The 23445-nt window shown below is 56.3% G+C and overlaps 2 protein-coding genes across 6 annotated transcripts; both read left to right on the top strand.

Annotated features, from left to right (window-relative positions):
- The first annotated feature begins 1455 nt into the window (after positions 1–1455).
- Positions 1456–7240, top strand: PRR14 (proline rich 14). 4 transcript variants are annotated; one of them, XM_045994285.1, is made up of 12 exons: positions 1456–1674; positions 2482–2553; positions 2677–2845; positions 3436–3557; positions 3630–3819; positions 4051–4094; positions 4333–4397; positions 4709–5297; positions 5647–5716; positions 5814–5905; positions 6147–6266; positions 6357–7240. In XM_045994285.1, the coding sequence occupies exons 2-12, from the start codon at positions 2531–2533 to the stop codon at positions 6634–6636; spliced, it is 1764 nt and encodes a 587-aa protein (XP_045850241.1). In that variant the 5' UTR covers positions 1456–1674; positions 2482–2530; the 3' UTR covers positions 6637–7240. The 4 variants fall into 4 exon arrangements, with proteins under 4 accessions (XP_045850241.1, XP_045850239.1, XP_045850242.1 ...); XM_045994283.1 differs by having other exon boundaries at positions 1476–1674; positions 4288–4397; positions 6357–6789; XM_045994286.1 differs by having other exon boundaries at positions 1484–1674; positions 4288–4397; positions 6195–6266; positions 6357–6785.
- A 1002-nt stretch (positions 7241–8242) lies between these two features.
- On the top strand, positions 8243–20159 carry FBRS (fibrosin). 2 transcript variants are annotated; one of them, XM_045993613.1, is made up of 18 exons: positions 8244–9779; positions 10068–10247; positions 10983–11018; positions 11139–11168; positions 12252–12300; positions 12391–12691; positions 14088–14389; positions 14600–14805; positions 14921–14965; positions 15185–15280; positions 15536–15604; positions 16410–16439; positions 16821–16892; positions 17210–17330; positions 17436–17516; positions 18492–18575; positions 18691–18898; positions 18989–20159. In XM_045993613.1, exons 1-18 carry the CDS (start codon positions 9324–9326, stop codon positions 19575–19577), a joined length of 2955 nt encoding a protein of 984 aa, XP_045849569.1. In that variant the 5' UTR covers positions 8244–9323; the 3' UTR covers positions 19578–20159. The 2 variants fall into 2 exon arrangements, with proteins under 2 accessions (XP_045849570.1, XP_045849569.1); XM_045993614.1 differs by lacking the exons at positions 10983–11018; positions 11139–11168 and having other exon boundaries at positions 8243–9779.
- The last annotated feature ends 3286 nt before the right edge of the window (positions 20160–23445 follow it).

Genomic DNA, 23445 nt, shown 5'->3' with positions numbered 1-23445 from the left:
GCTGCGCCTCCCTACCAGATTCTCAGGCCCAGGCTCTGACCCTTTCCTCAGGCTACTTCCTCAGGTTGACTTCTTCAGGAGACTCAGAGAATCAAAACTCTGATCAGGCATGCTCTGCCCTTGAAAGTTTTTCTTGCCCTGGGGCTTAGGAAGCACCTGTTTAAGCAGAAAAGTGAGAGTCTGCAGAAGGGCTCTCAGCTCACCAAGGCTGAGAAGCTTTTCTTCCAAGCACTTACAGCTGGAAGCATCACCATACCCCTAAGGAACATGTTCAGGCACCATACAGCCAACGGGGATCCAGGGCAGAAAGAACACCTCTAGCTGGAAAAGGTGCCGCCTACCCTCAGCAGAAGTCTCGTCATGGATGTCCAGAGGTCCCTGCAGGCCTTGGGTTACAAAGAGTTGGCTTGGTCTGGAGGGGGAGCCCTGGATGAATCCTTGCTTACATCTGGATGACTTTGGATGAGCCCTTGGTTACAGGGTTGGGGAGTCACTTTCCACACCAGCTCTTACTGATTTTGCTCTTTCCATATCATTCTCTCTGTGTCACTACTTTTATCACTAAGCCCCATAAGAAAGAATTATGCTGGGCGGGGAACGCTGCACCTTCACCTCAGACCCAGGATTCTAGGCTTCAGACTTTCTTGTTCCTGAAGAAAAAAAGTACCGGTTTGGACCAGAGAATTCTGGGGAAGGAGAACTAGTGGAAACACAGGCACTGGTTTGGCGGCGAGGGTGCCTTCACAGTGCAAGAAGTTAGTGCAGGCCCACTTTCTGCCCACCAGTAGCCCACCTCTAGGTAAAGGTTTCATGATACAGCCTCTCAAGCAGCAGGATTTCATCCCTTAATACTAAAGACTACGATTGCTACTACTACAATCCTATTACTGAGGATTGTTTCCCTTCAAACAGGGCTCGTGGGAGCCCGGAACAGAAAGGAAAGCTGCCAGACACCACTGAGCACGCCAAGGTGGTTATCGGTCCCCCTATACTGAGCCCTCGACGCAGACCACACAAACCCCCACACCTCCGGGAAGAAGGTCAACGGCCGCAGCCTCCTCCCAGTTTTGGCTCAGCCCAGTCTCTCCGGGACGTCGTACAAACACTGGAGCCGAAGGATCTGGCTCCTAGTCCCGCCCCCAAATCTTATCAGCGACGTGGGGACCGGCTTTGAGGATTCCCGGAAGGTACCGGAACCGCCCTCAATGAGGCCTCTCTAGGAAATTGGGAATTTCCCATGTCGTTAGTATTCAGTTCACGTTTATTGGCCTAAGAACTAAAGAACCGGAAGATGCCCTTAAAAAACGTGGCGGCACTCTATTCACTACAGCTGCCTCAGTAGCTCAAGAAACTTGGCCTGGTCTTCAGCCGCTGACTGCCTGGCCTTCAGAAAATGACACCATCCGGTCCACTTTAGTTCGTCGAGGACAGAGCTACCTGCCCTCAACTATAATGGCGGCGGTGCCCAATTTGGCTTCTTGCCCCTAGGGAAGATGGCTGCCAGGTGGCTTCACTGAGTTTCTCACCACCCCAGAAGACGGGGACCAGCGATTGGGCGGTGCCCGAGGGCTCGGAGAAGAAGGCCCTCGGTGGTTGGACAGTGCTGGGTAAGGCTGGTTTTAAAGGAGCCGGAGGTAGGAGCCGTCGAAGACCCGGGATCCGCGGGAGGCGGCGGTAAGCGGCGCGCAGGGGAGGGCACCGAGCGGCTGGAGAGAGGGCGGGAGGAGGGAGGGAGGGAAGCAAACATTTGAACCATCTGGTCCGGGGCTGGGGAGAGCGCTGGGCGGGGAGCCGGGGGGGTGGGGGGAGAGGGGGTCTGTGGGCGGGACCTCCCGGGATTGGCGTGAAGAGGGTATCTGCTTGACAGTGGATCCCCGGGGATCCGGACTGAGTTCGTGATGCTCAAGCTCGGGCCACTCTTACCTGAGTGGAGCTTCGCGGAGCCCAAACTCACAGGGAGAGAGGATCCCCGCGGCGTCTCATTGGAGGAACCGCGCTGTAGGATTCTTTCCGCAGGGATCCAGTCTAGGGGATCTAGTGGGGCGGGGGAAGGGGGAGGACCGTCGGTGTGTGGGAGTATAGCTTCGAACTGAGTTCTTGGCCACTCGCTGGCAGTGGATGAGGATTGCAGAGGGATCCGGCGGAAAGTGAGACTCCCAGGACCGGGATCCCAGGTGATCCCGGGAGATCTCAGGGAGGATTTTGCAGGGACAAAGGCCCCAGAAGCTCGGGCCGTGGGAGAACTGGCGCCGCTGCAAGCCAGGTTCTCCCAGCAAGTGCCAGTCAGGACGCGGGTGGATCCACTGATCTCGGGCGACGGCAGCGGGAAGACACCCGCTCAGGACGACCAGCCGGGGGCGCCCTTTCACACCCCAGGGCTTCGGCCCTTGGGCTACCGGGAGCCGCGGGCGGACCATGAAGGGCGGAGCCCCAGGGGAGGGGCTGGCCCTCACTCCCCGCTCCCCTGCTCCCCCATCCCAGGCTACGACCTGGGATCCCCCAGGGACTCCCCGGAGCCGCCGCTTCCCCAATGGACTTGCCCGGGGACTCCAGGTGAGAGCGCACCCCGCCCGCCTGTCTTGAGCACGGGAAACGGGACCTTGGCGGCCGTACCGGGGAAACCACAGAGCCAACGACAGGCTCAGGCGACCGTCCTCTGCTTCTCTCATCCTCCAGCTCACCTGGCCGGTCACGTCTGTGCCGCCAGCCCCTGGCTCGAGCATTATGGGGAGCCAGGAGCCCCAAACGGCCGAGACTGCAGTCTCTAGCGGCCCCTTCACCTTTGGAAAAGGCCTCTCGGCGGGTTTTGGCTGTGGTGCTGGAAGATATTATGGCTGCCCACATGGTGAGCTCCCTTAACTGAGAGGCCCCTTTCTCCCTCAGACCCCCTCTTCAGAACCAAAGTCAGACCAGATCACTAGTGAGGATAATTGAGATCCAAATACCTCATTCTCACACCCATTGCAAGGCAGCCTCCCTAATGCTAGAGATTTCCTTGGCTCTCACTTAATCCAACCTAGATCTGGGCAGGGTGTTTAGTGCCCATTCCCCAGAAAAAAACCCTGCTGGGCTGGAACCACATCTCTACAAGTGCTCTTAAGTATGAGAAACCCTTGCTTTCTTCCCAGCCCAACGTCTAGGCAATTCTTGGGAAGCAGGCTGAGGTCTTTGGCTCCATTGCACAGGTTAGAAAAACAGATAGGGCAGTGACTCACCCAAGGTCACTCCTTTCCATTTCTCCAAACAGCCTGTGTGAGATTACTACAGCTCGGGACATCTACTCTCTGGCCCCAAAACTGATTCAGTTAAATGCACTTCTTTGGGTTCTTAAGCGAATTCTAGACATAGACTCTGTCACTTCTGTGGCATATGGTGGCATATGTCCAATCCAACCTCATTTCATCGCCCTGCCCTTGACATTTTCTCCTCAATTAGGTTCCCCTGGTATCCCAAGAAGAGACCCCCACCCCACGGCACCGCAGCAACCGGCGGGATCCTGTCCACAGCCAGCCGCCTGCCTCACCACCCCAAGAGGCTACATGGTCCTCACAGACCAGGTGAGCATGGCGGGATCGAGGGTAGGCTAGGTGCCTACCTGAGCCCCTCTGATCTTCCTGTTTCCTCTCTAGGCCTCCCGACCCACTGCACTTATGCCGAGAGCCCTTGAGCCGCATCCACCGGCCCTCTTCTACCCTGAGGCGGCGATCAAGGACAACCCCTGGCCCAGAGGAGGGCTCTTCACAAAAGGTGGACTGGACCCCCCAGCCTACTCTGGTGGTGATGCTAGAGGACATTGCCAGCCCAAGACCCTCAACTGAGGTATGAGAATTTGGGGGTAAGGATGTAAGGGGTTCAGCTGGGATAGGTTTTGCCCAGAGCAAGGAGAACAGCATTCTATATGGAAGACACTAAGGAGAGACCGATATGAAAAAGTCTTTGGTGTGAACCCTGGCAGGCTTCTGGACGCTTGAGAGGGTCAGAATGTGGGGAGCTAGAGAGGCCATAGGGGGCTTCCCTGCCTCCCCCAAAACATCCTTTGTTTACATCCAGGGTTTTGCTGATGAGACTCCCAACTTCCTCATCCCCACGAGAAGGTGAGAGGGCTGGGGCAGGGATTATCGAAATGTCCAGGCAGCAGTTATTACCCCAGCAACTAGAGCTAAGGGCATCAGAATTTGCTTGTCTAGTAGCACCTTCAGGAGCCTCAAGGGACTGGGGAGGTGCTGGCTTGGGTGGGACCTGAACCTGGAAGCTCCCTCAGCCTTCACTTTCCCCCCTTCACCCCAGAGCCGAGCCCGTGACGATTGTTCACCAGTCAATGCCTCCGTCCAGGGACCTGGATCCCCCATTCCAGCCATCTGCCCTGCCTGAGGACCCTCCGGAGACCCCACCACCAGGTAAGGACTCAGAGGGATGAGATTTAGGGCTCTGGAAAATCCTGGCTGAGCTTAAAAGTATCCGGGGCAGAGGTGGGGGGTGAAGGGAAGAGGCTTATCTCCCTCCCTGAGGGGAGTTTGATGTGTGAAGATGGGGTATAGACTTGAGAGGCCTGACATTCAACTCCTAAATTTAGGGCTTGGTATTTTAGGCGTGGGCTTATACCTCTGTGAGCAAAGCTTAGTGGTTGGGGGAGAGGCTGAGGCTACCAAAGTAGAACTTAGGCACATGCAGCTGAGGAATGCCCACCTGAGCCTCTCCTTCTCCTCAGCCCCGGATCCTGTATTGGAGCCCCCATCGATCCCACCGCCGTCCAGCCTTTTACGCCCCCGCCTCAGTCCCTGGGGCTTGGCCCCCCTCTTCCGATCCGTCCGCTCCAAGCTGGAGAGCTTTGCTGACATCTTCCTCACGCCCAACAAAGTCCCACGGCCCCCACCCCCATCCCCCCCCATGAAGTTGGAGTTGAAGATTGCCATCTCAGAGGCCGAGCAGTCCAGGGCTACTGAGGACACTGCGTCTGTCAGCCCCCGGCCCCCTATCCGCCAGTGGCGAGCCCAAGACCACAACCCCCCAGCACCTCTGTCTAAGCCCTCTCTGGGCCGAAGCCACTCCTGCCCTGATCTGGGACCCCCTGGCCCAGATGCCTGCAGCTGGCCCCCTGCTCCCCACCACCCAAGCCGGTCACGGCCCCGGCGGCACACCGTGGGTGGTGGAGAGACGGCCCGACCCCCACCACCCCCTCGGCCCTGTCTCCGGAAAGAGGTCTTCCCTCTTGGAGGAGTGGGAGGCTCTCCTACCCTTGTCACAACTTGCTCGTCCACCGCATCTTCCTCCTCCTTCTCTGAACCTGCAGAACCCAGGTAGTGCTCTCGATAAACCCTTTTCTTTTTTTTTTTTTTTTTGAAATATTTTATTTATTTATTTGAGAGAGAGAGCGAGTACATGCACAAGTTGGTGGGGTGGGCAGAGGGAGAGGGAGAAGCAAACTCCCTAACAGGGAGCCTGATGTGGAGCTCGATCCCAGGACCCTGGGATCATGACCTGAGTCAGAGTAAGACACTTAACTGACTGAGCCAGCCAGGTGCCCTTCGATAAACCCTTCTTAAAGCCCTGGCACAGTCTGGGCTCAGCCTCCTTCCCTATTATCCAGTGGGCAGGAGATGGAGATATTGCTATAAATTTGTCCATGAACCTTCACTTTCTCTGCAGGTTGGGCTCAACCAAAGGGAAGGAGCCAAGGGCCTCAGAGGACCAGGTGCTTTCAGACCCGGAGACCAAGGTAGGAGTACAGTTGGGGGGAGGAGACAAGTGGGAGCCTGAGATAAGTGGGAGCCTGAGGCCATGCTACACCCTTATCCTCTGCCCTGTTTTTGCAGACCATGGGAAAGGTTTCTCGATTCAGAATACGCAGGACACCAGCCCGTGCTCAGCTAAACCTTACACCAATGGGGCTGCCTCGACCAATCAGGTAAGTGGCTTACTGTACGTGGAGCTGCCTTGGCGAAACAGGTGTAGGCTCAGATCCCCTGAAGTGTGGCTTTGTCTCCTCTCAGGGAACATAATCCAGCTTGGAGGAGTCCATTTGGTCTAGACATGGTTTGTACCATCTGTAGATGGTAGAACCATCTGTCTGCCTTAGGCAGCACTCCTGGCCTTAGTGTGTCCCAGAAACTGAAATATAGACCAGGCCTTGCTTATCCTTTTTCCAGGGTACAATGGCCCTGGGTTTTTCAGTGGCCTCTGCTCTTTGCTCCCAGGTTGAACAAGAAGGAGTTCAGCTTAGAAGAAATTTATACCAACAAGAATTATCAGTCGCCTACAACCAGGAGGTGAGACACTTTGAAGGCTTGGGGGTGATAGAGGGAAGGCTGGAGCCACAGGCCATGCTGGTAACCAGCACCCCTCCCTGCCTGGTCCAGGACCTTTGAGACCATCTTTGAGGAACCCCGGGAGCGCAATGGGACTTTGATTTTCACCAGCTCAAAGAAGCTTCGGCGGGCTGTAGAATTTCGGGACAGCAGCCTTCCTCGATCCCGGCGGCCATCTCGTGGGGTGCGGGCTGCAGGTGGCAGGACCCTCCCCCACAACCTGCCCCCCAGCCCAGATGTGGGACCTCTGCTGCAGCAGCGGCTAGAGGAGCTGGATGCCTCACTTCTGGAAGAGGAAGAAGTGGATAGGGAGCGGCCCCATCGGACCTAGGAGCTCCATCTGTTTGTCCATCCGTCCTGAAGCATCGGAGGCAGTTATATATTTTTCTCTATATTTCTAGTAAAGTTTTCGATATGTTTCTGATCCTTTTGTATGTCTCTACCTGAGTTTAAGATTGATTGACGGTACTGGCTGATGTTTCTACTTTGGCCCCCAAAGACTGGGAAATGGGGGAGCTGCCAGGGAAGGCAGTGAGGGTTGGATACAGGGAAGAAGTGGGGGAAGGATCATGGGAGATACTTCCTTGATTTGAAAATTTTCCTGTATGGAGGAATACTTTGGAACCAGCTCCGGAAGATACTGTGACCCCGGACTCTGATCAGGGTTCTCTAAATTCACTTACATCAAGGAGGAGACTGAGGGACCCAGAGAGGAGGAAGGCCTTGATCAGGATGGTCCTGAATTCCTCCTAACATGCAGGCATGCACTTGCTTCTGGATTCAAGAGATAAAAGTAATCACCTGTAATTGAGCACCTACAACAACCTATAGTATGTGCCTGACTTGTACATAGTGCTGTGAGAAGGAATTTTCACATTTACACATAAGAAAGCAGGTTGAGGGGCCCCTGGCTGGCTCAGTTGGTGGCGCATGCAGCTCTTGATCGCGGGGTGTCATGAGTTCGAGCCCCACGTTGGGTGTAGAGATTACTTTAAAAAAAAAAAAAAGGAAAAGAAAAGTTGAGTGTGTAATGTGATGTCCTCATTAAAATGGTAACCCAGGCAACCAGAGGCCAGGAGTGGCGTTCTCCATATTTCAAAACTTAGAGGCACAATAGAGCAGTGGCTAAGAGCACAGATTGTGTGGAGTTAGGCTTGAATCCAAAACCTGTGTAGGAAACTAAATGTGTATCAATTCCCCTCCCCCTCTGTAAAATGGGTCTAAGAACAGTACCTTCCGAAAGAATTCTTAACTGCCAAATGAGTTAACATGTGAGCAAAGCAGCGAACACTCGAACGCAAGGTGGTTTTTTTTTTCTTTCCTTATTAGCACGCGGACACCACAAGCCAACACTCTCCCACTGAAGGGAGCGATAACGGGACGCGGTTTCCTTCCCAGCGCTTCTGGCGCTCGCAAGGCACGCCGCGTGCTCGGGCCACCCCACACTACGGGGGATCCCGCAGAGCTGCCAGCCGCTCGACAGTCTCACCACGCGCGTGCGCGAAAAGCCAGACAGCCTGTGGGCTAAGCCAAGCGGCGGAAAGAGAGAGACGACGTATCCGGCAGTGGAGTGGAACCTTCCGCGGCTGCCCGCCGCCAAGCGGCCAACCGCCCCCTAGGACTCGCGCAGCACATCACGACTCCTAGTCTTGACGCTATCTGAAGGCGGACCAACGAACAGAGAGCAGGAAGAGGCGGGGTCACCTGGGGGACCGCCCCAAGCGCCTACTTCTAACCAGTCGAGTCACAAGACCTGATAAAGGGCGGGGCTAATCTGACGTATACCCAATCCAAGATTTGAGGGCGGTTACATATTACCCACTCGCCGGAGCTTGACTCCGCCCTTCGCCTTGTCGTACACTTTTCAACCTATCAACGACTAAGCTTGTGGAGGGGTGAGGGGGAAGGGGGCGGAGAGTGGGAGGAGGCCGAGAGAGGAAGGAGGCGTAGGCTGAGGAGGAAGAGGGAGGAGGGGCAGGGAAGTCCTGGCGGAGAGGAGGCCCAAGACGCCAAAGGAGACAACAGGAGGGTGCGCTGGAGCTCCCCCGCCTCCCAACGGCCGTTCCGGATCCCTTACGGCGCAAGTCAGGCAGAGACGGAGGAAAGGAGGAAGAGACTTTTATGTCGGCAGACAGAGAAGCTCTACCCGTCACCGTTGCCTCACATCCGGGGCTTTGGAGGGCTGGCCCCGCGGCCCCGCCCCCCCCCTAGCCTTTCATGGCGACCGGAGGCGGAGGCTGGAAGAGACAGGCCTGGAGGAGGCCCCTTTAAATCTCCTTAAAGGGGTGGCCGCTGAACTCGGCGTACTACATCGGCAACCTTAAAGGGGAAGCCATCGAACAGAAGCTGACAAACTGAGAACTGTGCTGTTGGGCGAGCTGGAGCGAGTGCGGAATCTCTCCTCCTCTTCTTCCCCACGCAAGAAGTTCTTTAAACTCAGCTTAAAGGGGAAGTGGCCGCTTTTGGAGGACCAGAAACTTAACTCCTGAGCCCTTAAAGGGGCGGCCTGCTGTTTGGAGGACCCTGGACTCCTTAAAGGGGTGGCCTCTTTTAGCCGGAGGACTTGAGACACTTTTAAAGGGGAGGTCTGCGTTTCGGGGCGAGCTTTCGGTCCCTTTTAAAGGGGTGGCCCTTCCTCTTCCTCGGGGAGACTTGTCTCGACCCCTGGCAGGGGGCGGCCACTGCACTAGGCCGGCTGGACACCATCGGGTCGTCTTAAAGGGGTCAGGGGCTGGACAACTTGAGGCCTCGCCTTAAAGGGACGACCGCCCAGTTTTCGCCGTCTCGGCTCCGCCGGCCCCACAGGGGGGGCCCTTGGGCTTGTCGCCCCGGGGGCGGCGCCGGCTCCCCGGGCCTTGGCCTTGGGGCAAGCTCGGGGCCAATAGATCCTGCTTTAAAGGGGAAGCCGTGGCCTTTCCATCCCTGTGCAGCCGCCAGCGCCGCGCCTGCGACCCCGGGCCTGCGGACAGGCCGCTTCGGGCCCCGCCGCCTCCGGATGCGGCGCTGAGGGCGGTCGCCATGGAGACGGCAGCGGCCGCGGCTCCGGGCCCGGGCTGGGCTGCGGAGGGGGAGCGGCGGCGGCGGCGCTGCTCGCGCCGAGACCGAGACCGGGAGCAGCGGCGCCGCCGAGGTCCCGGCGGCGACGCGCCCCGGGCCCTGTTGGCCGCCCCGCGCGGCTCCTCGTCCTCCTCGTCGCCGCCACCGCCCGCCAGGCCTTGGTCGTCAGCTTCGTCCGGAGAGCGGCCCGGAGGCCCGAGACGACGGCGGCCCCGTCCCAGGCCTCGGCCCCCGCGACCCCGAGCTCGGAAGCGGCCTGCCGGCTCGGGCAGCCGCGGGGAAGAGGAGGAGGAGGAGGAGGAGGGGGTCGCAGACGACGGGGAAGCCGAGGAGGAGCCTGAGGAGGAGGAAGAAGAGGAGGAGGACTTGATCGATGGCTTCGCCATCGCCAGCTTCGCCAGCCTTGAGGCCTTGCAGGTGGGCCTGTTGGAGCTGGGGACCTTTGGGGGCTTTAGAGGGGCAGAGAGAAGGGTATGGTGCCTGGAGTGGGTGGAGTTGAGGGGGGAATGCTGGCACCCCAAACCAGAGCAACCGGCTCCTCTGGCCAGGCCTCTGCCCCACCCTGGGGTGGGAGGAGGTAGAGTTAGTCTCCAGGGACCAGCCTGGTTACCCGGCCTGAGAGCCACTTTGGTAGCATGGTCACCCATAGAGAGGTAGGGAGCTTTCCTTTCTCCATCTACTTTAGTCCCACCTCCTCCTCCACAGAAGGATGCATCTCTTCAGCCCCCAGAGCGACTGGAACATCGGCTGAAGCATTCTGGGAAGCGGAAGAGGGGGGGTTCCAGTGGGGCCACTGGGGAGCCAGGGGACAGCTCTGATCGGGAGCCTGGCCGGCCCTCTGGGGATCGGGCCCGAAAATGGCCCAATAAGCGGAGAAGGAAAGAGGTGAGCTTGTCATGGATCCTTGTCCTTTAAAACTCTGGATAGAATGCCCTTCACATAGAGTTGTTTTCCATTAGCAGTGTTGCTCCTCATCATAAACAGTGATTTTATTCTCTAATGGCAGAACAAATTTGAGCCCTCACTCCTCGATCCAGGTCTGACAGAGACATGTCCACACTCAGGCTTTTCTGCTTTTGGCTTGCCCTGTCTATTTGAAATAAGTTGATTTTTCAGAGATGTATCAAAAAGACTTCGTGGAATCCTAAATGAATTAGGAACAGTCTGAGATCTCTCCAGGCAATAGCAGTCTAGCAAGAAAGAAACAATCTGAGCAAATACCTTGATCAAAACCTGAGAAGCTACAGAAGGCAGAGATCTGGGAGAGATGCTGCAGAAACCCACATGAGGAAGCCACTCATTCTGCCTGGGGGATGGGAGGAGGGTTGTGGTTAGGGAAAGCCCCCTAGGATGTCTTAGTCAGGCCTTGAAGGATAGTCATAAGTTTGCTAAGAGGAGAAACAGGCAAAGTTGTTTTGAGCAAAAGCACAGAGATGTGAGAATGTATTCAGAAAATGGCGAGAGCATTGGGAACAGGGGTGGGTCATAGCAGGAGAAGCAGCTAGAGAGAGTACGAGAGTGTGTCGTGAGGGGCCTTGAGTTCCTTGCTGGGGAGTTTAGACTTTATCCAAAGGCCTTGCCAGTCAGCCTTCCTTACTTCTGGACTCTGGTCTTTCTCAGGCCTCCTCCCGTCATTCTCTGGAAGCTGGATACATAGTAAGTGCTTTCCACCTGTACCGGCCCCTCCCCTCTCAATTCCTCTCTGAAAGTCCCCTTCGTCCCTTGGGCCCCACTCTTCTTCCCTCTAGTGACACCTCTGTCTTTCCTTTTCCCCAGTGTGATGCAGAAAGCGATCTGGACGAGAGGGTGAGTAGGGCTAGAACTTGTTGGGTGGGCAGTGTTGTAATTTGTAAAGTGAAGTGCAGCTCAGAGGTCTGCCGCGTACAGCGAGAGAGAGCCTCCCCCTTGAGTGGGGAGCATGAGTTAGGTTGAGCCTTGACTGGATGGGGGAAGGGGGGTACGGGAAGATTGAATGGGTAAACGACTTTTTTTCTTTGATAACTAGAGCCAGTTTCTAAAGAATAGAAAGCCCATGCCTTGGTGTACCATCTTTTCCTAAACTTTTGGAATACCAGTGGTTCTCCACAGAAATTCAGGGTGGCTGTTGAGCTGAGCTGGTCATTCCTGCTCACTGTTGGTCTGCTCTCACAGAATCTGAGCAGAGACCACGGTTATGGCAACGAGGACACCAAACCCTTGTAATGAGTGTAGGAACATGTCTTACAAAGTTCTGTTTCAGTTTATTGTTAGGTGGGATTTGCTTGTTTTGAAATGATGTGTTTTAGTAGCTCTCTCTGTATCCCTGTAACTAGCTAAAAATTGTATTCGCTGATGGGTGTCTTGTTTTCGTTTAAAAAGTTGGCTGGACAGGGACTGTGGTGAACCAGAGTTCTTGTCTGTGTAAAGGAGATGACCACGGTCTAGTCCTAGCTAATTGTTGCCATGCGAGAATAGGGGCCAATTCTTAAGAGAACCTGCAGGTCTGAGTTTGTATGAGGAATTCCTGGATTTGTAAAGATCAGCAATTAGTTTCAAAGGTTTTTGCTGACACTTGTGGGCCAAACAGATCTGTAAACCTGACGGTGGGCATATGGGCCAGCAGTTAGTGCCAACTGACATTTTTGACTTTGATGTGCCTACTTCTCTGCTACATGAGTGCCGCCTCAATTCAGTCCTCCTGGCCTATCAAATTCTGAGGCTTAGCTATCCCACCCCTTTCTTCAAGGATAGGCCCCCTGGAACCCACAGTCTTTGCTGGATTTCATCTAAGCAGATAGAATAAACTTGGCAGCACTGCCACTTCCTAGCAGGCCCTGGGGGCTGTTAGCTTTCCTGGGTGAGGGCCTCGCCTGACCAAAACCTGACCCTGTCCCTGCCCTTCTTCCCCAGGTCTCCGATGATGACCTCGACCCATCCTTTACTGTCTCAACCAGCAAAGGTTGGTCTCAAGGGCTGGGGCTGGACACAAGGGAGGGAATCTGGGGAATACGGGCCGCAACTGAATACATCTGCTGTCCTGTCCTCGCAGCCTCGGGCCCCCACGGCGCCTTCAATGGGAACTGTGAAGCAAAACTCTCCGTAGTCCCTAAAGTGTCGGGCCTGGAGCGGAGCCAGGAACAGCCCCCAGGGCCCGACCCGCTGCTAGTGCCTTTCCCCCCGAAGGAACCACCGCCTCCACCGGCCCCTCGGCCTCCTGTCTCACCCCCTGCACCCTTGCCGGCCGCCCCCAGTCTGCCACCCCCACCCCAGCCCCAGCTGCAGCTTCGGGTCTCGCCCTTCGGCCTCCGCACTTCTCCTTATGGCAGCAGCCTGGACCTCAGCACTGGCAGGTGAGTGGTCCAGGGGTTTGGCCTGGTCTGAAAGGACCTGGTCATTTTGGCGCCAACCCCTGCATTCTGTGGCTGGGACATGGGATGGTACCTATGGGATGTGACTTGAATAAAGGGTTCTGAGGCTGAAAAGCTTGAGAGACACTGGGTGAAGCAAATGTAAAGTGATTACTCGCTTACAGGTCTTCCCAGGACCTGTTTCACCGGACATTCCTGTGCAGGGAAGTGCTCTCTGTGCCGTTTCCCAACTTTATGTGCTGCTGAGGCCTTTTTGTAAGGCACATCTGCTAGGAATAGTGTTCTTCAGAACACACTTTGGGAAATGCTGACATGATTAATTAAGGGTGCTGGCTTTGGTGTCAGTCAGACCTGGTTCAAATTCTTGCTCTGCCGCTGGTCGTGGCTGTGTGATTTTTGAAAAGTCACTTCATCTCTCTGAGCCTCAATTTTCCGTTTCGGTCAAAAAGAACTGGTAATGGTCCCTTTCTCCTGGTAAAGCTGTCGTGAGGATCGACGATGAGGTCGTGCAGTGTTTCCCAAAGTGTGCCCGTGTATCGTTAGCTGTATGCGAGATAATTTCAGCTGTTGCGGGGGCAACTTTTATTTTAGCTGTCAATGGGCTTTAGAAAAACACGATTAGTACCTCAACCCTTTGACGTCACATGTATTGCTCGGGCAAGGCTAAGTTAAAAAGCAAGGAACTGAGTTAAGTGAAGAAAAGTAAACGGTGCAGGCGGGTACGTGGCTGCGGCAGCCGTTGGGAAGGTGGTGTGACATGGCGGAGATTGGGATTAGCGTGTCAAAGCAGGTGCCAGCACTTGGCCTCCAGTGAGTGCTCGCTGAAGGGCAAGAGTCACTGATACCGTTCCTGTTATCGGTGCTGTCTCTATTATTGTCATCGTTACCGTTCTCTTTTCTTGTTCTTGAGAAAACTAAGGCTCAGAGAGGGGCAGTGACTTGCTCAAGGTCACCCAGGGTGTTCATGGCAAGATGGGCCTAGAATTCAGGTCGCCTGACTCCTAGGCCAGGCCAGCGAGGTGCTGCTTCCACTGTCTTAGGGTGGGAACCCAGGTGGCCTGTTGTAAGGAAGCGTCACAGTGAGTGACGGGTTTCGTGCCGCGGTTGAGTCAGGAAAGGGCAAGTCACGTGGCTGGAGACGTCCGAGGCAGCTGTGTGGAAGAGACCTAGAGAGGGAGAGAGAGGGGGTTGCCGGGTGTGGGGGTTACCTCAGTCTGAGGATGGGCTCCCCGGGTGGGGGTGGGGAGTCCTGGGGGCTGGGTTCTACCACCTTCCATGTTGGAGAACCAGGGTCAAGGTATCGCCCAGGCTTCTGACCCCCTCCCGTCAGAGCTGGCACCTCCCAACCCCTCACTCATCTCCCCACTTCTCTCCCCAGCTCTTCACGGCCGCCCCCCAAGGCCCCGGCCCCTCCCGTGGCTCAGCCTCCCCCCTCATCATCCTCTTCGTCCTCTTCCTCCTCATCTGCCTCCTCCTCGTCCGCGCAGCTCACCCACCGACCCCCGACGCCCTCACTGCCCCTGCCTTTGTCCACCCACAGCTTTCCCCCACCCGGGCTGCGGCCCCCCCCACCACCCCACCACCCCTCCTTGTTCTCTCCTGGCCCCACCCTGCCCCCACCCCCACCCCTGCTGCAGGTGCCAGGGCACCCTGGGGCCTCAGCCGCTAACGCCCTTTCTGGTGAGTTTGGGGTCCTGGCCGGGGCGGGGGGTGGGGGGCCATGGCCCCGGGCTTGGGCCCAGCCGGCTTTGGGGCACCTGGACCTCAGCAGACATCAGGGCTTGAGGAGGGAGTGGCTCAAGGCCAGGAGGGAAGGCCAGTCACCCGGGCCCGAGGAGGCTGTCCTGGTGGCGACAGACATTAAAGCCTTCTCCCCCTCCCCTCCCACAGAGCAGGACCTGATCGGCCAGGACCTGAACTCTCGCTACCTGAATGCCCAGGGTGGCCCCGAGGTGGTGGGGGCAGGGGGCTCGGCCCGGCCCCTGGCCTTCCAGTTCCACCAGCACAACCACCAGCACCAGCACACCCACCAGCACACCCACCAGCACTTCACCCCTTATCCCCCGGGCCTGCTGCCACCCCACGGCCCCCACATGGTGAGCTCCTCATTGGGCCGCTGATGAGGCCCAAAGACTTGGAGGGAGGGTGTGGCTTCCAGGGGAAGGTCCTGGGTCCCTGGCTGGCAGCTTACTCTTCCCTTCTCTTCCCTAGTTTGAGAAATACCCAGGAAAGATGGAAGGCCTTTTCCGGCATAATGTGAGTGTGTGTGTGTGTGTGGCGTGGTATGTGGGCACGGAGGCATCCGTGTGTGTGGCCCTGACTGTTGGGGTCCAGTCTTCAGCTTCAAAAGCGAGAGCCTTGAGCCTGGGAGAGCTCCCTGGGAGGTTTTAGGGTGGAGGCCTGAGGACTGATGGGCAGACCAGACGTGGGCCGCACCTCCAACCCCAGCTTGGACCAGTCCCCTTCTCTCCGCAGCCGTACACGGCCTTCCCTCCCGCAGTGCCCGGCCTACCTCCGGGCCTCCCGCCGGCTGTCTCCTTTGGCTCCCTGCAGGGGGCCTTCCAGCCCAAGGTGAGCTCCCAATTCAAACGCCACCACCTCCCACCCCTACAAACGCAGACACCACTGTGCCCTCTGCCCCCCACCCCGGGGTCCACATACCTTCTTCCATTCTGCAGAGCCATGCCCTTTCTCCTGCCCTCCTATTGTGGACCCAACTTTCTTCAGAGCTATGCTTCCTCCCTGTCCCAGCCCCCATCTTGGTTCTGGACCCCTTTAATGCTGGTGCCAGCTTTCCTGACTGATCCCTCCACTCCCCTTTCCCAGAGCACGAACCCCGAGCTGCCACCACGACTGGGGCCAGTGCCGAGCGGGCTTCCCCAAAAGGGGACACAGGTGAGGGGGGGGCCGAGGCAGGTCCTTGGGGAACTAGAGTATCTGCTGAGGGAGAGCAGGGTTGATTGAGTGTGAACCCCTGATCCTTCCCTTTCCTGTATGATCGGGACTATCCCTGAGAATCTGACGAGAGGAAATTTCTGTAAATGACGAAGTTTCCCAGCCATGAGGAATAGGAATTTCTTGAAGTTGCCCCAGAAATAAGATCACTAGGACAGTGGTTTTTGTAGGAGTTTTCAAATTTTTTAAATTACAAAATCCTTTTTTTAAAAAATGACATCATACCAGGAAGTCCTGTCCATAAAACAATGAAAAGATAAGCTGCCCCTTTGTGAAGTGGCACAGGGAGCAGCCTTCGAGCCCATGGCTCTGGGAACATCGGGAAAAGCACAGGATATGTGTCCAAGAGGGGAGACTAGACCAGATATCTTAATGGTGTTTTCTATTTTCTAGCAGCAGTAAAGGTTTTTTTCCTAAAGAAATCTTACACAGAGTCTTATGACATAAAGCTCTTAATAGAATGACTTGTCTGGTTGAGAAACTTGTCTTGCCTGCCCACTAACCCAGTCAGTCCCGAATCTTCCAAGCAGGGCACGGCCTTGGGGCCCGGTTCAGGAACTTAGTGCTGGAAGGGAGATGCCCAGTGCGGGAGATGGGGAAAGGAGTCTTCATAGGAGCGGGAAAGGCGTAAGGGAGCCACACAAGGTCTCCAGTGTTTGGGTGGGGATTAGAGACTGTGGAGACAAGGTGCCCAGGACAGTAAACAGGTCTGAATCGCCGCCAACCTCTGTTTTGCCATCCCCAGATCCCCGACCATTTCCGGCCACCTTTGAGGGTGAGTTTGGTGAGGACCTTAGGCTGCATGAGGCTGGGGGCTGGTGTCAGGGCATTTGGCTGAGGGTGGGTCTTGCTTGGGAATGAGTGAGAAGCCCAAGACGTGGAGGCAGCCAGATTTGGAACAGCAGAAAGGGCGAAAGGCTTATATCCCACAGACCTCGGTTCCAACGTAACCGGCTGTGGGACCTTGGGCAAGACAGTTTATCTCTCTGAGCCTCAGTTTCCTAGGCCATGAAGCGAACCTAGTCATCCCTCAGTTATAGGGGTGACGAGTGGGGATGTTGTGTGGAAAGGCTGGGCCGAGGACCAGGCCTGGAGTGGGTGATGAGTGAACATTCTTTCCTTCCCTTTCCCTCTGGTTATCCTTCTGGGGCGGCAGAAACCAGGGAAGTGGTGTGCCATGCACGTGCGCGTGGCTTACATGATCCTGAGACACCAGGAAAAGATGAAGGTACCGGGGGCTGGAGGGCTGGGGCAAGTGGGCTGGCCTGAGCCCTGGGCATCTGCCTTTGGCAGAGCTTGGCCGCATCTTGGCCAGAAACGTCCCCTCCTGTCCCCGGTCGCTGCCTGAGCATTTTCACAGTTAGCACTAGCTTCTCTGGCTGAGGAGAGGGGGGTGGCCCGAGAGGGCTCCGAGAGAGGCGGAAGTTAGGCACCCAAGCCCCATCTTGGCGCCAGCCAGCCCTTGGGGGGGCCTTAGGAGTGGAAGAGCAAGAGCAACATCTCACCCGGCTCCTCACTCACCACCCCTCTCCCTGTCCCACGCAGGGCGACTCCCACAAGCTTGACTTTCGGAACGACCTCCTGCCCTGCCTTCCGGGGCCCTATGGGGCCCTGCCCCCTGGGCAGGAGCTCTCCCACCCGGCCGCCTCCCTCTTCACTGCGACTGGTGAGTCTGGCCAGCCCTCTCGGGGCCGGAGGTTCCCTTACTATAGCCCGAGGCCCACCTTGCGCCCACTCAGCCTCACCAGAATCTCCCACCTCTCTGCCCCAGGTGCCGTCCACGCTGCAGCCAACCCTTTCACGGCAGCTCCCGGGGCCCACGGACCCTTTCTGAGCCCCAGCACCCACATTGGTAAGAGCCAAGGGCATGTTGGGCAACCCCAGCCCAGTCCCTAACTTCGAGGAGTTCTCAAGCTGGGGATGGAAGTTAGACCTGAGAGGCAGCTGGAATGGGGATAGGCATGGTACCACTTGGTTTGTGACCTTGGACGAGTTACTCTAACCCCTCTGAGCCTTGACCTCCTCATCTCTATGCAGTGGGCTAGGGCAGGGCAGAGTGACTGCCAGGCTCTGCCAGCTCAGATGCGGTCTCTGAAATAGCCAGTGGTAGAGGTAGTGTGCCACCTGGGAGAGGAGGCTGGAGGAGGGCTGTGCCGGCCCAGGCAGAGCCGCGGCCCTTGCTCCGGCTCCTAGCAGTTTCAGCGGGCTTTGTGGGGAGATTTCAGCTGGGTCTGGGTAGAGAGGGCATTGAGCTTGATGGCACAGGGGAACGTGTTCGTGGAAGAGAAAGGTGTGAGGTGTTCCCGTAGTGGAATAGGTTCGTTGCTCTGACTGGCTATGTGCATGAGATTAGGGTCGGGTCGGGAAGGGCCCTGCATGTCAGGTGGGAGGAAGCTGGCAGAGATCTGCAGGCAAACGGTTTGCTGTAGAGCTGGTCTGGGTGGCCGGTATGGGGGATTATGGGGTTAGAGCCTGATCTCTGGAGTCAGAGAGGCCCTAAGGTGGGGGAGGGGTGGTACCACTTATTGGCTAGATGACTGACCGTTGGCAAGTCACTTCACCTCTCTGAGCCTGTTTCGTCATCTTGAAGTGGGAGTGGTCCTGTCTGCTTCTCGTGGGGCTTGTCGTTTGTGAGGTTAAACACCACGATGCATGTCAAAGCTCAGCATCTTGCGAGGCCCAAGGAACAGCACCCTGTTGTTAAAACCGAGTCGGAACGGCTGAGGGCTCCAGGGCCTGCTTGCTGAGCTGCGCCTTCCCTGTCAGTCTTGGCGCCTGCGCAGAGCTGGCTACCCAGTGCTCTGACCATTGCCCTTTCCTCCCACAGATCCCTTTGGGCGTCCCACAAGCTTCGCCTCCTTGGCTGCCCTCTCCAACGGGGCCTTTGGAGGCCTGGGCAGCCCTACATTCAGTGAGTGCTGGGCGGGGCGGGTGGGTGGCTGTGGCAATGGGCTGGTGGGGTCCCCGATGGGGCCTCCTCCTCCTCGTCGTGGCTCCTGTCACCCTCTGCTTCACCCTCTGTCTAGACTCCGGCGCCGTCTTTGCCCAGAAAGAAAGCCCAGGGGCCCCACCAGCCTTCGCCTCCCCGCCAGACCCATGGGGCCGCCTGCACCGCAGTCCTCTGGCCTTTCCTGCCTGGGTCCGGCCCCCTGAGGCCGCCCGGACGCCAGGCTCAGACAAGGAGCGGCCTGTGGAGCGGAGGGAGCCCTCTCTCACCAAGGAGGAGAAAGACAGGTGTGCCTCCCCGCCACCCATGCTGCCCGCCCTCGGTGCCCCCGGCGGCCTGCTGCTCGGACCGCTGCAGGCCCTGCCTTCTCTCCCCAGGGACCTCCCCTTCTCGCGGCCCCAGCTCCGAGTTTCTCCTGCCACTCCCAAGGCCCGGGCCGGTGAGGAAGGGGCCAGGCCGGCCAAGGAATCCGTGCGGGTAAAGGAGGAGCGGAAGGAGGAGGCCGCCGCCGCCGCTGCCGCTGCCGCCGCTGCTGCTGCCGCTGCCGCTGCCGCTGCCGCTGCCGCCACCACCGGGCCTCAGGGCCTTCACCTGCTGTTTGAGAGGCCCCGGCCACCCCCCTTTCTGGGCCCTAGCCCACCAGAGCGCTGCGCTGGCTTCCTGGAGCCGACCTGGTTGGCAGGGCCCCCTCGCCTGGCCAGGCCACCCCGCTTCTACGAGGCTGGTGAGGAGCTGACTGGCCCTGGGGCCGTGGCCGCCGCCCGCCTCTACGGTCTGGAGCCGGCCCATCCCCTGCTCTACAGCCGCCTGGCGCCACCACCGCCACCCGCCGCAGCCCCGGGGACCCCTCACCTTCTCAGCAAGACCCCCCCGGGAGCCCTTTTGGGGGCACCGCCTCCGCTCGTGCCCGCGCCCCGGCCCAGTTCCCCACCTAGGGCCCCCGGCCCAGCCCGGGCTGACAGGTGAGGGGAGGGGAGGGGCGGGGGCACAGCTCCATCCCCCTTTCCTAATGACAAGGTCCTAGAGCTGAGGTTTGAAGCCAGGGCTGGAGGGCAAAGGTCATGACCTCACCAGCCACCTCTGAGGTCACCGAACCTGGGAGCCGAAGCCCCAGACCCCGCAAGATCAAGCATCAGATGGACCTTGGGGGTCACTGGGAGGGCAGAGGTCACAAGCCTCTAGAGAGAGGGGTGTGTGTGAGAGTGTGTGTGTGTGTGTATGAGAGGTGAGAGTGGGGGTCGTGTCAGAGGTCATAGCTCATGACCTCCTGAGGTACACCATCGCTACCCCTGAGGGCCCCTAGGCCCTTGGCCTGCCTCCCCAAGGGCTCAGTAAGCCAGAGGCCAAAGTGCCCCCCCCCTTCACCTACTACCCAAGTCCTCATGCCCTCTCAGGGCTGGGGGAGGAGGGGCTGACGGAAGGGGGGTTCCATGTACATATTTATCTCCCCTTCCACATAGCCCCCCAGACCTTTTGTACATTTTTACAGGGGTGCCCCTCCCAATAATCCCCCTTCCTGGTTAATTAAATCCTCAGACTGGTGCTGTGTTCCTAGCCTCTGGCCTCTCTGTGGGGGGGAGGGGGGATTGTAGAGGGAAGAGCTGGGAGGGGACAGGCAGGAACCCAGGGCTTATCCCTGGGAACATGGAGTCAGCAGGAGACAGAGCAGCAGGGGAAGGGACCTGGGTACCTAGGCTGGAAAGAAGGGCAAATGCTTCCTGCTTGGCTGACAGCCCAGGTCTCCCCCCCCCCCCCCACAACTTGTTCCTGTTAACCTCTGTGTGCCACCCCAAAAGGCTCAGTCTCTAAGCTTCAGACTCCACCTCTTAGTGGCTCAATCCCCCAACTCCATTTCCAAGTGCCCCCAGGACTCCTGGGCCCTGCCCTCCAGAACCCTGTTCCCCAGAACCCTACCCTAAGGCTGGGGGTGGGGGTGGGCAGAGAAGGTCACCACGTACCACACACCAAAGAAGGGGGTCGGCCCGGGGGTGGGCCACACAGGCAGCTTCTGCAGCAGCCTCTCGGCGGCAGTCCCAGCCTTCCCAAAGCAGCAGGCGCCCCCAGGCTGGGGCCCAGCCTAGAAGGCAGGGGTCCGTTTAACAAAAACATAACGTTGACTTTTTTCCCCGGTGGGGCTTATTCTGTAACATGACTTGCGGATATTTATATAAAAATGAGTGTTACAATGAGGCCCCTTGGCTGCTCTTTGAGTGTGTGTGGGTCATCTGGTGGGGGTGGGGAGCGGAGGGGGAGGATTGGGTCAGGGAGGGATGAGGGAGGACAACACTATCCGTGTCCTGGTGAAGGTTCCCCCTCCCTCCCACCTGGGAGAGCTGTCCTTTTGCTTGTGGATGCGTGGATTGGAGCATTGGGCATTGAAGCTTTTCACGTTTTCTGCAGCCCAGGAGTACCTATTCTACAGGAGTCAAACAAGACAGAAGGATAGCAAAACAATTTCCCATTTACCTGCCAACCCATGCTCAGCCCCGTTCCTTTCCTGAGGTAACCCTTCAGTCATTTGGTCTGTGCTCTTCAGGCCTGTTTTGTGTGTTTATCTCCACTTATGTACATGCATATTTGTGTTAGAAAAGACACAATTTTTTTTTAGAAACTATTGGTTTTTCTCTTATATATGGTCATTATAAAATGAACATAAATATATTCTACAAAGGGAAAATGCCTTATAATCTCACCCCTCAGAGCTGACCACTATTAATTGTCAGGAGTATCTTCCTCCAGCTACTTTTCTAGCTGTATGCTTCAAATCCTGTGCAAAAAAATGGGATCCCGTGAGATGTCCAATTTCGCAGCTACCTTTTGACACTTATTATTTTTTGACATGATCATTAAAAACCCAAGTGACTGAACTGAGCTAGAGAGGCTGGCTCCCTCCCGAGCCGCCCAGAATTGTCTTGTTCCACTGTACCCATCACTTCAGGAAAGATGGCAGCCAACGTTCTCTGCCACCACTGCACATGCCCAAGGCCTCTAGGGACAGCTCAAGCCTGGACCGTTCCAAGAGCAATCAGAAACGGTTGACCAGAAGGACACAGTAGTCCTTCCATTCAGCTTCTTTCGAGAAATCTAACAATCCTTTTACACTACACCTTTCTCTATGGCTGCCACTTGAGATGGGACACGATCTCTCCAGATTGCCACTGCCTCCTCCATTCTTGTTTAGGAAGGAGCCATTGTAACTATTGAGGTACTTCCCTGTTTCCCATACATTTGGGTGTATCCAACCTCTCCTAGATCCCCCCAAAAGTAACTTAGATACCCAGTCATCTCCTAGATCTGATGCTGTGCCCCCAAGCCCGACCCATTTCCATCTCTGTTAGCAGCGCCCAAGTCAGAAAGCATCATCTTACCTCAATTCATAGTCTGAACTGCCTTTTATTCTTTCTACCACTATTCTCTCAATCATCCCAGCCACCAAAGTCGTGGCTGGGGATACAGAGGTAAACAAAACCAAAAATCCCAGCTCTCCTGGAGCTTACCCGCAGGTCCTGGGAGGAGCAACAGAAGAGGCTTCCAGAAGAAAAGGAGGGTGAAGGGCAGGAATCCCCAGGGCTGCCTTCTTGGGGCCTGTCCTCAGAACCACTACGCTCCATTGACCCGTCTCTGCGTGATCTGATCTGAACTCAGGAGTTCCTCAGGCAGAGGTAAAAGAGGACTCCAGGAAAACCGACTGCCAGCAAAACAGAACCAAAATCATTTCAGCATCACGAGGCTGCTATTTGGAAATGCATTTTTGTTTGTTTTGAATGAACTCAGAAGTGTAGCTATGTAATCTTGAGCAATGTGCTTATTTCTGGGCCATGGTTGATGTAGAATGGAGGGGAGTTTTTTTTTTAATTTCAATATCTAATTGGCTCTATTAAATGATTCATAGATTGGGCAGAACCCCATCTAGCAAATGGAGGGTTTTTAAACAACTTCATTGAGATATAATTCACATATGATATAATCCACCCAGTCTTTGATGACTGGCTTCTTTCACTTAGCAGGATAAGTGTCCAAGGTGCATCTGTGTTGGAGCTCGTATCAGTCCTGCATTCCTTTTTATTGCCAAACAATACTCCATTATATGGATGTACCACATGGTGTTTACCTGTTCTTCAGCTGATGGACGTGCAAGTTGTTTTCTTAAAAAAAAAAAGGATTTATTTATTTATTTTGAGAGAGGGGGAGAGAGAGTGTGTGAGGTGGAGGAGGAGTGGAGGGAGGGGGGCAAGCAGACTCAGGGGTGAGCACAGAGCCCCAGGGTGGGGGTGAGGCTGGGTCCCAGGACCCTGAGATTATGACCTGAGCCAAAACCAAGACGCTTAACTGACTGAGCCACCCAGGTACCCCAGTTCTTTCTTTTAACCATTATGGCAACTGTGAATATCCACAAACAAGTTTTTGTTTGAACACATTCTTAATTCTCTTAGGTATATACCTTGGATTGGAATTGTCATGTTGTATGGTAACTCTTATGTTTAGCATTTTGGGGAGCCCCAACTAGTTTTTAACGTGGTTGCGCTATTTTTTTTTTTCAGATTTTATTTATTTGGGGCGCCTGGGCGGCTCAGTCCGTTAAGCATCTGCCTTCCGCTCAGGTCATGATCCCAGATTCCTGGGATTGAACCCTGCATGGGGCTCCCTGCTTAGTGGGGATTCTGCTTCTCCCTCTGTCCCTCCATCCCTCCTCCCTGCTCGTGCATGCTACCTCTCTTAAATAAATAAATATTTTTATTCTTAAAATCTCCCTCCCCCTCTGCGTGCTGCTCCCCATACCTGTGCTCTCTATATATCTTTCAAATAAATACATAAAAGTCTTTTTTAATATTTT

The sequence above is a fragment of the Meles meles genome, chromosome 21 (genome assembly GCF_922984935.1).
Source record: "Meles meles chromosome 21, mMelMel3.1 paternal haplotype, whole genome shotgun sequence".
NCBI classification, from domain to species: Eukaryota; Metazoa; Chordata; class Mammalia; order Carnivora; family Mustelidae; genus Meles; species Meles meles.
Note: the sequence above shows the minus strand (reverse complement) of the source record. Positions and strands in the feature narration are given on the sequence as shown.